The 12,069-nt window shown below is 42.3% G+C and overlaps 1 protein-coding gene across 3 annotated transcripts in view; it reads left to right on the forward strand.

Annotated features, from left to right (window-relative positions):
- Positions 1 to 2,691: 2,691 nt before the first annotated feature.
- Positions 2,692 to 12,069, forward strand: part of mpripa (myosin phosphatase Rho interacting protein a) — a 71,744-nt gene continuing 62,366 nt past the window's right edge. For all 3 annotated transcript variants that reach the window (XM_085416160.1, XM_085416163.1, XM_085416161.1), the window contains exons 1-3: positions 2,692 to 3,551; positions 5,718 to 5,795; positions 8,508 to 8,573. In XM_085416160.1, coding sequence (XP_085272286.1) covers positions 3,432 to 3,551; positions 5,718 to 5,795; positions 8,508 to 8,573 — 264 coding nt within the window. In that variant the 5' untranslated portion in view covers positions 2,692 to 3,431. The remainder of the gene's footprint in view (positions 3,552 to 5,717; positions 5,796 to 8,507; positions 8,574 to 12,069) is intronic.

Consider the following 12,069-nt stretch of genomic DNA (forward strand, 5'->3'; position numbering starts at 1 on the left):
GTGCAAATAACAAACCCATGCCTGTCCTCCTGTTCAGAATGCACTAAGTCATCTTAAATAAATGGCAGCCAGGAGGAACACAAGCAGATCGCAACCCAGGTCCATCATTTTCCACACTCTCTACATATCCTTTAATATATACGTTTCTAAAAATCCCAGTCAGGCCATTTGAAATTCAAGACCAACAGATGGTGCTCTGGAGTCTTAAGATTGCCGTCTATGTTTAAAATAAGAACACCTGCCAGACTTTAACTTGCATTTGTGCTGTAGATTTTAGATTTTTTTTCCTTGATGATGATGTACGTTTTAAAACACCATAAAGTAGCATTAGCATCAGCCTGAAAGTTGCATTATTACCGCTTGCTGTGCAGCCCACTACACTATATAAGCCACACTTATTAAAAAAATGTATATAATAAAAAAAAAAATTGTAATACACATTAAGTTCAGGCTTTGCTCCTGTACACCTTTTATAGATTCTTTTCACGTGCAGTTTCCATAACTATTAGTGCATAGGGTTGCCAACTCCCTGAAAAATAAATAAGGGACACCTCGTGGCCAGGGCCGGGCGACCCAGTTGTCTTCACCCTTCCCAGTGTGGTGAATTTTCTAGCTCTTTTTTTGTGTGTGAAATTATTTTTTTAACCATTTGACTTGAAGTTGATTTAAGTAGATGCATATTCTATTCTTTGTGATATGAACACATGTGAAACAAATGATCATTTAGCCATTTATTTTTAGCTCAAAATGACAACATTAACACAGTAAAACAGGTCTCTTTCTTAAACAGAAGCCTGTCATGCTTAACTTTTGAGAATATAAGTAAATCTTTCTTTAAAAGCACTCTGTCCTGCTTAACTTAAAATAATAGAAAACAATAGAAAGAAAAATATTCTTGTAACAGTGCACATTTAGTGCATTTAGTACAATTGGCTTCAGTTGAGGTATTATTTCAGCTTTTCTAATGCTAATCAGCTGCTCCTGTTTGTAAACCCGCTTGTTCCCATGATTACGCATCATAACTCATCATCATTATTCATCTATGTATTACTTTTATGTATTAGTCATCAATTTGTTGTAATCATCTATCCTTGCAGTTGTTTATTACACAAAATAAATTATATTATCACACTTCTGGCCACATAGCGCTGATATTCACTGCACATGCCCATATTAACGTTTTCCAGCCAGGTGTTTTCCTTTTCCCATTCTTCCCTTTCTCTGAGGGGAACAAACATTGCTGCTCTAATGCTGGGCTCACACTGTGCGATTTTTGGCCCATTTTGAGCCGATTTTTGAGTGATCGGACCGATTTTGGCCTTCATTGTGCGTCGTGTAGTATACGTGGGGTAACGAGAAGTGATTAACACCTCACGACCAGCTCCCGATCATCAATCGCTCGTGAGGGTGTCACCACAGGCGCTCACACTGCTCACGCGCAAACGTAAACGTTGGTGTAAAAGATGGAGCAGCACGGCTGTGCGTGTGATCTGGACACAAGCGATGGAGGCACAACTTGTAGAACTTTGGAAAGCTCATCCGAGCCTTTTCGATGTGGCATCACAAAATTATCACGACAACAACCGTGAAAATAGTTGGATTTACACTGCTGCTCAATCACAGCTGCCTGATCATGTTTTTCATTAGCAATTTAGCAAAGTTGATGGTGGTGGTGTGTCTGTGTGAGTGAAAGACAGAGAGAGCGAGCGACAGATTTTCTGTTATAACCTTCATTTTATGGAGGCACAGTGTGAGCACTCAGGTCGCATCAGAGCATCGGGCGGTATAGTGTGAGACCTGCATCGTGACCTATGAACGTCTAACCCCTGTGAGTCAATCGTGCAGTTTGAGCAGGAGCTGAATAACGTGACTGAAAAAATCGCACAGTGTCTGCCCAGCTTTAGGTGTACTGTCATCCGAGACTTGCACCGCAGAGTCGGCGTTTGTTCCCCTGTTGACCATGCTTCTTGTTGTGGTCATCTGTTGTCTTCCGGTATTTTCTCCGCAAGCGACCTTTCCTCGACCAATGAGATGAGCGGTAATCTGAATTGTCATACTCGAATTGTCATAAGTGTGCTGTCAGCTCATTGGTCACAAAGCAGGAGAGGGGCTGGGAATTATGTTTTCAAACAAAGTGTTAATTCCATAAACATTTATAGACTACTTTTGATTCTCACTGTATTACGGGACAAAGTGCGTCCCTTATTAGCTCAATACGGGACGTGTACTTTTGTTTCTAAATACGGGACGATTCCGTATTTTAAGGGACGGTTGGCAACCCTATTAGTGCATGAGGTGTGCTGTGTCCTTTTTTGGCCTGCTGCCATTTATTTTATTAGTAATTCATTAGGAAGCCATTTCTGTGTATACCTTTAGACTTTTCTTTCATATGTAAAAACCAAACCGTATTCCACAAGCTGAATTTAAAAAAATTAATGTTTTTTCATTAGTACAATAATGGAATAATATTGACGTGGATTCACCCTACACAGCAAAATATGAGCACAGGCAATTTCAACAACATCAGAGTTTTTGTACGGAAGTTAAGTGAGCCTTTAAATACCACCTAGCATGAGGGAAAATATTAGCACTTCGGAAGATTTCCTATTGGTCCACGAAAGAAACGGCCTGGATTTTGGGCGTGTCCATCTATTCCGATTGGACGAAGGCGTTGTCTCTCAGCCCCACTCTCTCCCGTTCACCTCTCCACCGACTGAATGTCCGGCCCGAACGAGGATTTGCACGAAAACATCAACCGCAGACTGCGTGTCAGTACCACAGGGGGAGCAGCTCTACGACGAACAGGACCCGACGCTATTCATCCAGCGGCATGACAACCACGTCGATGGCTTTTCCGAAGTTTGATAACGTTCCGGTGGCCCTGAAGCGAGAAAAAGATTTAACGGCAATGACCGCGCTATCACTTGTTTGATAGAAAGACAGAGAGGGGGGCCGAAGTGGACTCCCTCCCCCTCAGTGAAGAGCCGTTCCGCCCGATGGAGACTGTGACGGGACCTCTGCAGCGAGCTCGAGGCCCGGAGCGTCACCTGTGAGACGTCGACACCTCGCCGGAGGACGTAATTAAGAGAGACACGCGAACATCTGTCCGCACTTTCGACGACTTTATTTGACAAGTTCTGCCCAAGCCTGCACGCTAAAACTAAAGTTAGCAGCTCAGCTTTAGCTGCAGGAGGCGACCCCGCGCGCAAGATGACCAATATAGATATCACTTAACGAGGGGTTACGCACTGCCTCAGGTAACCTCGGGACAGGTGAACTGCGCACTGTTAAATAGCTTTGTTCTAGAAAGCGTACATCAGCAACTCGCGTCAGTCTTTGCTGTGAGAACTGATTTTTTCCCCCCTCAAACACGGACTTTTAAAATAAGTCTTCTTCTTTTTTCTCATCGAGTGTCGCTCCCTCAATCAATCATGTCACTCAAAGACAATCCCTGTCGGAAATTTCAAGCCAACATTTTCAACAAAAGTAAATGCCAGAACTGCTTTAAGCCCAGAGAGTCGCATCTGCTCAACGACGAAGACTTAAACCAGGTAAACAAACGCTCCAGCAACTTTCCATTGCGTTTCACTCTTACTATGTGCCGTTTAATGGGAGTGCAAATCCTGTTGCTGTCTTTTCTGTTTGATGTGCTCATTTCAAACGACTTGTCGTGTGCTAATAGACCACGAAGTGCAAAGGTTGGGTTAATTGGACATAATTAGTTTCCAGCCCAAGGGCGCATATTGACCCTAATTCATGCACACGCAGGCTTCCACCCAGCTCCATGCCCTGCAGCACAGGAGCAACGCTATCAGCTGCTTTTACAGGAGCTGTAATTATTTCAGATTGTAGTTTGAACCATACTATTGCTTAAATTAAGAAACTGTAAAGTTTACTTTAACATGGACTAATATTGGGCGAGGCTGACTTATTATTATTATTATTATTATTATTATTTTTAACATTATTATTTTTTTAGTGGAGATATTTCACTGTTTACATTGTCCCCAGCAGGGAGTCTTATGTTGTGAAGGTGGTATGGTGTCATGCTGAACTTTGTTGACCCACATTGTGATCATTCCTCTTGGGATTCTTGTTTAATGGGAAAGATCAAGGCTCATTCTCAGGTCTGTGAGACACATTGTCCACTATCATTGTCCTCCACGATGTTGGTACAGAAATTGGCTTACGTTTGTTGGCCTCACATGGCTATTAAAGATTATTAGATTGTCTGTTGCTGGAGGTTTGAAGTCCTGTAGTCCATATATTAAGTCTTTACACAGACACACGCACAGAAAAAATATGGAAAAGCGGAGCATCTATTTTCAACCAGAACTGTCATTCTGACCTCCCATCTCTCCAATTTCACTTGCCTTAAAGGCCCAGGCTATTGAAGCAATATTAAAATCCTTTATGATGACATGGAATAAGAGGTTGTGAGGTGGGGGGCATTGCGAAATGAAGACACAGGAACACGCTCAGATGAGTACATTTAACCGCTGAACCATTAGAGGCTAAAAAGTGACCTAGATTCATCACGCTTATTTCTCAGTCTCAGGGGGGACTTGCCATTGCTGTCAAGTCTTATAAGGACAGATGAGATGTTTTTCTAAACTGTTTTTTTTTTTTTTCTCCCTACGGGCATTAAAACAACAATACACAACAACAGTGTCCCACTCTCTTATTCTTTCAGTTGCCTTCATCTTGCATTTTTTTCCCCCTCCATTTTTAGTGTCTGAATGTTTCTCTTGCAAGTCTGTTCAAACTCTTGACGGTCCAAGGTTATAATTTGGACTTGTGCTTGGAAATTAATGTTATGTCATTTTGTTTACACAGTCACTCAGCTGGAAAATGTGCTGTGCTGCATGTAATCAAAGCAAAAGAGGATTTTATGGTGGATTATGCTCGGCCGTACATAGGGTGAAGTTATGACTGTAATCAAAACCTCAGATTGAAAGACATGGAAGTGCCAGACAGCTGGATATGTCAAGCTCTTTTGACTCAGATTGGTTGGCTACTGTTTCATAGGCTGGGGGACGAAGCACATGTGCATTTATGTAAGACGCTTAATTTGATAAGCTCTTTAGGCACAGGTAAGATCTTAATGTAAACATCAAGTTCAGCAAGGTCTCCTGCACGCAGTATGCATGCAGTGGTTATGCAGGGCTTCTTGGCTCGGCAGACAAGTGCTGACTACTAGCGTGGCTACAGTTCAAGCATGTACCAGAACAACTTAAGAAACACTGCCAGGCCAACTTGCGTCTCTCAGTACATGTTTGAATTGCAAATCTGTAGCCACAAAAGCTCGGCACTAATTTCTTCTGCTTCTCATCCACTGCTTTTTTTTTTTTTTTTTTTTTTTTTTTCCCTCCTAACTTCTGCCTCTTGCTTCCCCCACCACCCACCAGTCCACCCACTTAGAGGATCAGAAGAAAAACTGTGTGTGTTAGCCTTTCCTTTTTCTTTTTTTTCAGGGCAGCATGGTGCTCTGGAATAAAGCCAAGTGGCGAGTGTAGCCTAAAGTCAAGGCAGCTAATGTCTATTATAACACTTTCACGGAGTTTAACACATGTTTGTGAGTGTGTGCGTGTGTTTTTAAATAGGTCATAGTATGTGGTCTCAACTTGCAGGATCAACTTCTGTGTCCCATAATTAGACAGTTATTTATTATGCTAATGATTGCTTCCAACACTGTCATTGTGTTTTCCACTCACCAGGCAAAACCTATATATGCAGGATGGCTGCTTCTGGCACCGGAGGGAACAAATTTTGACAATCCCTTACACAGATCTCGGGTAAGTGGTTTCATAAGTGTTTAGCTTTGCTGGTGGTGAGATTGCTTGTGTTTAGAAGAGAGCATTATGTTGTGACTTCACCTCTTCTTGACTTTCTTTTGGAAGTTTTGGCAGAAATTCATGGCAAGAAACTGGCGCTCTTTATAAGAGAAGAGGTCCATTTAACCCCCCTGTGTTTAGCTTCTGCTCGTCTGAATGGTTGATTGGTGTAGTGGTTTTGATTTTTTGTTAAACTGCTTTGAGGAAAAATGAGCAGCCTGTTTGGTTTTGAGCTGACAGATGACGTTATGGCATGGCGAGGCATCCGCTGTCTGCCCGTCTGTCCACTGTTGGCAAGAAATGCTGCTCCTCTTACAGTGTTGGTCACCTAATAGGTTTTCACCCGAGGTGTGAGAAGCTTAGGGGAAACTTGTCATCCTAGTGTACTGATTTTAGTGACACTTGCACACAGTGATCATCTAACAGGTCTTTGCCCAAGTTATGCTCAAGGTCAAGTCAAATTTGGATACTGATGAAAAGTTTTGTTGAGGACCAAGAAAAAAAAGTGTGAAATCTATGTCCAGTAACACGTATCTATGGATTAAAGGTTGTGCCTTTTTTCACAAACTGCTGTGAGACTGTATTGGAGCCTTTCTGGAGCTTCTTGATGTGCTTGCGTGGTTTCTGTTCAGGTACGCCGCCTTCCTCCCACAGTCCAGACATGATTGTTGGGTAATTGGTGATTCTAAATTGCCCAAAGGAGGGATTGAGAGTGCAGATGGCTGTCTAGTTACCAGGGTGTACCCCGACCATCATCCACTGGCGGAAATCCCAGCATAGCCATTATCCATTTTTCTTGTCTGTGATGATTTTTGTTTTGGTTCTAAGCTTACAGTTGTAGACCCCCCACCCCATTTAGCTAGGCAAAGCTATGTTGTTTACCACCAAAGTTCTAAGCTAAGTTTGTTTTACCAGCTCAGAGTGCTAGTGTGGCTACTCCTCCCTTTAATTTCCTTTATCCATTCTGGCACTCATTTGATAAACAAGAGCTCTTGTTGTTGTGGCTTCAGTGGCTACTTCATGAAATCAGCAGATTCTTATGGGAATCTTGGTCCTCTGTCAGTGAAGCCTCATTGTTAGGAAATAATGAGCCTAATATTGACTTCATTTAATAACTCTTACCACTGCAGTATCGTGTAATCGGAGCCGTCGTTTATCAGCTGCCAGATTATATGCTGTGGTGGTGCATCCCAAAAAGAGGACTGCGGAGAATGTGGGGGAGGAGAAGAAAGGTCTCAGTTCTCACAGCCTCGCTGATGACTTCCATATGAGTTTTGGGAAAAGCACCTCTGGATCTACTATCAACAGTCTGCCGCTGCTTTGACATCATCAGTGATGCGTTCTGCCTATTCTCCCAGTCAGCGTTTCACTGCGGGGGTATAATTGCTGGCTTGTACGTAGTGCTGACGTGAGCACATTTGTCAGGTTTACACTGAAACAAATAACAGAGAAACAGAAAACCGCTGATGTCTCAGGTGAGTCACGTTTTAGGGTCACTTTAGTTTAACAGGTTGTGGAGGGGTCTGGCTCTGTTTTGTGACAGTGAGGCTGGAATTCTATAATCAGCCTCTGTAGCCTGTAATATATCGTGTTTGGTTTGGTTTGGTTTGGTTTATTTTAAAAAGCATCTGTGGACTGCAATGTCCCTTTAACATTGCCTGTGAGGCTTCTCGGCCCCCCTATTGAGACCTTCCAGTGGCCTTTTAGGTTAGAGAGCAGCTCTCAATATTTCATGCACCAGGCCCTGTTAGAATAGGAGCCCAGGAAATTTAACACTGAGACTAAGCGGTACATTAAGATATGAGGGCAGTGGAAGAGAACTGATCAAGACAATGAGGATGAATATCAGTGGAAATTGTATTATTGTAACTGACAGGATTCCCATTCAAACCAAGACTTACCCCCCCCCCCCCCCCCCCCTCTCAGCTAACCTGGTACATAATGATACTGCGCTTCACAGTTGCATGCCTTTCCATATATATCCTACAGTTTAATCAGCAGTGTAATCTCGTCTTCTCTTATGAACGTCTGTATCCACTTAGCTCTTGTTGTGATAACACCTGCACTTTATATATGAAGGCCTTCTTTCCTCAAATTGTTTTCCTTTTCTTTACAACTATCTGAAATCTTAATGACCGAATGCAGCTGATGCATGCTGATAAAAATGTTGTCCAGCTTGTCACAGCTTGAAAGCCTTGTGATGTCCCGTAAGAGGAAAGTGTGCCAGCATTACTTGCTTACTGCTGTATAGCAACTGTTTCCAAAAACTTGATTGCACTTCCGTGTACGTGTGTGTGTGTGTGTGTGTGTGTGTGTGTGTGTGTGTGTGTGTGTGTGTGTGTGTGTGTGTGTGTGCACGCGCGCGTGCGTGCGGTCTTTATACCCCAAGGTGTGTGTTCAAGCTTTTCACTGGAGTTTCTAGATCCAGCAAAATAATCTCAGGCTTTAGAAATTTATTGGCCTTCCACAAGTCTGTGTTTGACTCTCATGCCCAGAGTTATAAAATGTGTAATGATTGATATGATAAATACTGGCACAACTTCTTGTGAGGCTTCTTTTTTTAAATTTTTTTTTATTATATATATATAAAATGACTATGGTTTGATATCTTTTGTGTGATCATGTCCGTAATGACAGATTTGTTTGTTGTTGTTTTTTTTTGTCTTGTTACAGAAATGGCAGAGGAGGTTCTTTATCCTCTACGAGCACGGCTTACTTCGCTATGCTCTGGATGAAATGGTGAGCTTCCTTCCTGTCAGCTGATGATTATTTTGTTGCCTGTTTTGTTCATATTCTGAAGCTTGTCTGTGACCGTTAATAGCTGGTGGCACAGTCTAAACAACCAAAGCATGGTTCAAACAAACAGCAGCATACTGTTCAGTGTATCTGTGTTATAATGCACCATGATCTGCTCATTTACACAGCCTTGTTCACCTCATTGCTGCTACTATGACATTGAAAATTTTCAGCATATAAATAAAAGGGAAGTTTTTTCCCCTCTCTTTGACTTCTGAAAACAAACAACTCCATCAGCAGTTTGACGCATAAGGGGAACAGACGTTAAAACTTTCACTTCTTTCTTTTTCCTGCTTCACATCAAAGGACTGCTCTCTTTTCACTTGAGTTAAACCAGAGGCTTTGGCTACTATTTAATAATTTACAGTGGCAATTGTTACTGTAATAAAGTTGTATTTATTGTAAGATGATAATAAAGTGTGATCATTTTTTTCATTGTTAGTTGCAAGTTTAGTTTATCTGACAAGAAATGCTAGTTACATGATTTCTGTGCAAAATTAGTTGTTTTAAAACCAAAGAAAAACTTTGATGCAAGTGCTGAAAATGTGAGATTGATGAGGCAGCCTACACATGGTTAGCACTAGTCCTTTGTTCCATACAACCACGTATTTAGTGAACGTGCTAAACACTAAGCCTGCTTATACAGTAGTGTGAAAAGGAATGAGCGTGTGGTGTTGACATTCAAAGTTATGTACCTAGCTTTGTGTGTTTATTTAGGTGGTTACTACACTGTGCACTTGATGTGCAGGTGTCCCGTGGTTACTTCCTGTTCTTAAAGGAAAGACTGGAAAAACCACTTATTGACTGACATATTAAATCACCGAGTTATATTTAGTCAGTAGACTAAAATCTATGTAGTAATTATAAAATTAGTATGTAGACTTTCTGTCTGAGCTTGAGTTTTGTAGTCGACTTGGTTCAGGAATCTAGTTTGTCGGTTTTATTGGCACTGTAAGATGTAGGCATGCTGAATATTGATTGACCCAAGCAGTGTTCAACAGCCTTTTTTAAGCGTAGGATGTGTTTTGAAATGAGGTGAAAGCAGAAGTAGATGAAACGGTATTTGTTTTATTGACTTTGACCCTTTCACATTGTGGTATTTTAGTAGAAAAGCTAGTGTGAGGTTTGATGTAATAAAGGGAACAGGTGCTGGGGTGCAGTGTGGCATTCTTTTTTTTTTTCTCCTCATATTAAGTCCTTTTACAGTTATTGCATTCTCACAGTTGAAGTCTTGCAGACACATGACAATTGCTAGCTTAATGCTGGGTTGTAGGTTGACTGGCATTGACGGACTGGTTTTCCTTGAAAGTAAGAGTTGCACCAATTTAAAAAAACAAAAAAACATTTGGCTAAAGCGAAGCTTCTTCTCACACTTTTTCAAGTTTAACTACCACTCAGCTAGTAGTTAGCAAGTATTTGCAGACAAACGTGAAAAACTGCAGGCAATCTGCTAGCAGCCAAAGGAATCACTAGAAGATTTGTGCACACATTTTTACCCAGCCACCAACCCTCAGGAACTACTATACTATTCCCCCCCCCCCCCCCCCCCCCTAGGTACAGCGATATATCATGTACAATATAGTTGACAACTCTTGAGATACATGCACACGACAGCACGTGAGCAACCTTAAATTATGTCTATTTCCACTGTTTTTACTGGAATAAAATAAAACCACTGGCTAACAAAATCTGTCTGAACATAGCTTTTAAATCCTGCAGTGGCCCTAAAGTGCTCTTCATATTGAGGCTCGTTTGTGAGGCACTGAATGGAGGAGGAGGATGACATGGAAAGAAACATAGATGATGAGGAAGAGACAAGTGAAGTGGCGGATGTCCTCCCTCCGTTCAGTGTTCTCTCTGGATGTCACTCTTTGTGTTTTCATCCCTCTTCTGAGTGGAGGATCAAAAGTATAGGGACAATAAGGGTCTGGAGCTTGAAATATCAAGTGCCACTAAATATAGAGCCTCGCTTGTCACACGAGGCTAATTAGAATAATTGTTTTCAGTTGAATAAAGAGCTGCACAAACTTGGCTAAATGGTGTACATATCTGACATTGTTATTAGGCTGTTTTCAATTCGATTAGTATTGAGATTAGAAAAAATTAAATATTTGGCATGGAACACATCAAGGAGCCACAATAATCATTACTTTCCAAAGATTAGATTGTATTTATAGCAGTAGTAAGGGCGTTGCATCCATCCATTTGCAAATGTGCATGTGTGATAGGAGGCGAACCTACATTTAAACATATTAATCATTTACATACTTTATGACAACAGATAACAAATTGGTATTCTGCTTTGTTTCCAGTCAGGTCTTCATTCACATGCTCAGAGCAGCTGAATGATATCAGGACTGCTTGAACAGATCAGAAAGCTAGTATGGTAACAAAACACAGGGTAAGTTGGGACTAGCTGTTTAACAGTGACTGAATTTTCAAAATACACTCAACAAAAATATAAACGCAACACCTTTGTTACTGCTCCCATTCCCCATGGGATGGACGTAGAGACCTAAAATTCATTCCAGATACACAATATAACCATCCCTCCCAAACAGTGGTCACAAATCAGCCCAAATGTGTGGTAGTGGGCACATCTGCTATATTGAGATAATCCATCCCACCTCACAGGTGTGCCACATCAGGATGCTGATCTGACATCATGAGTAGTGCACAGGTGTACCTCAGACTGCCCACAACAAAAGGCCACCCTGGAATGTGCAGTTTTGTCTCACAGCAAAATGCCCCAGATGCCACAAGCAATGAGGGAGCGTGCAATTGGCATGCTGACAGCAGGAATGTCAACCAGATCTGTCGCCCGTGCATTGAATGTTCATTTCTCAACCATAAGCCGTCTCCACAGGCGTTTCAGAGAATATGGCAGCACATCCAACCGGCCTCACAACCGCAGACCTCGTGTAACCACACCAGCCCAGGACCTCCACATCCAGCAGGTTCACCTCCAAGATCGTCTGAGACCAGCCACCCAGACAGCTGCTGGAACAATTGGTTTGCACAACCAAACAATTTCTGCACAAACTGTCAGAAACCGTCTCAGGGACGCTCAACTGCATGCCCGTCGTCCTCATCGGGGTCTTGACCTGACTCCAGCTCGTCGCCGTAACAGACTTGTGTGGGCAAATGCTCACATTCGATGGCGTCTGGCACGTTGGAGAGGTGTGCGCTTCACGGATGAATCATGGTTCACATTGTTCAGGGCAGATGGCAGCTGAGAATGTCCCAGTTCTTGCATGGCCAGCATACTCACCGGACATGTCACCCATTGAGCATGTTCGGGATGTGCTTGACCGGCGTATACGACAGCGTGTACCAGTTTCCACGAATATCCAACAACCTCGCACAGCCATTGAAGTGGAGTGGACCAACATTCCACAGGCCACAATTGACAATCTGATAGACTCCATGCGACGATGTG

Source organism: Rhamphochromis longiceps, linkage group LG8 (assembly GCF_057381845.1).
Source record: "Rhamphochromis longiceps isolate RC_006_pf linkage group LG8, R_longiceps_female_GT1.1, whole genome shotgun sequence".
Taxonomy (NCBI): Eukaryota; Metazoa; Chordata; class Actinopteri; order Cichliformes; family Cichlidae; genus Rhamphochromis; species Rhamphochromis longiceps.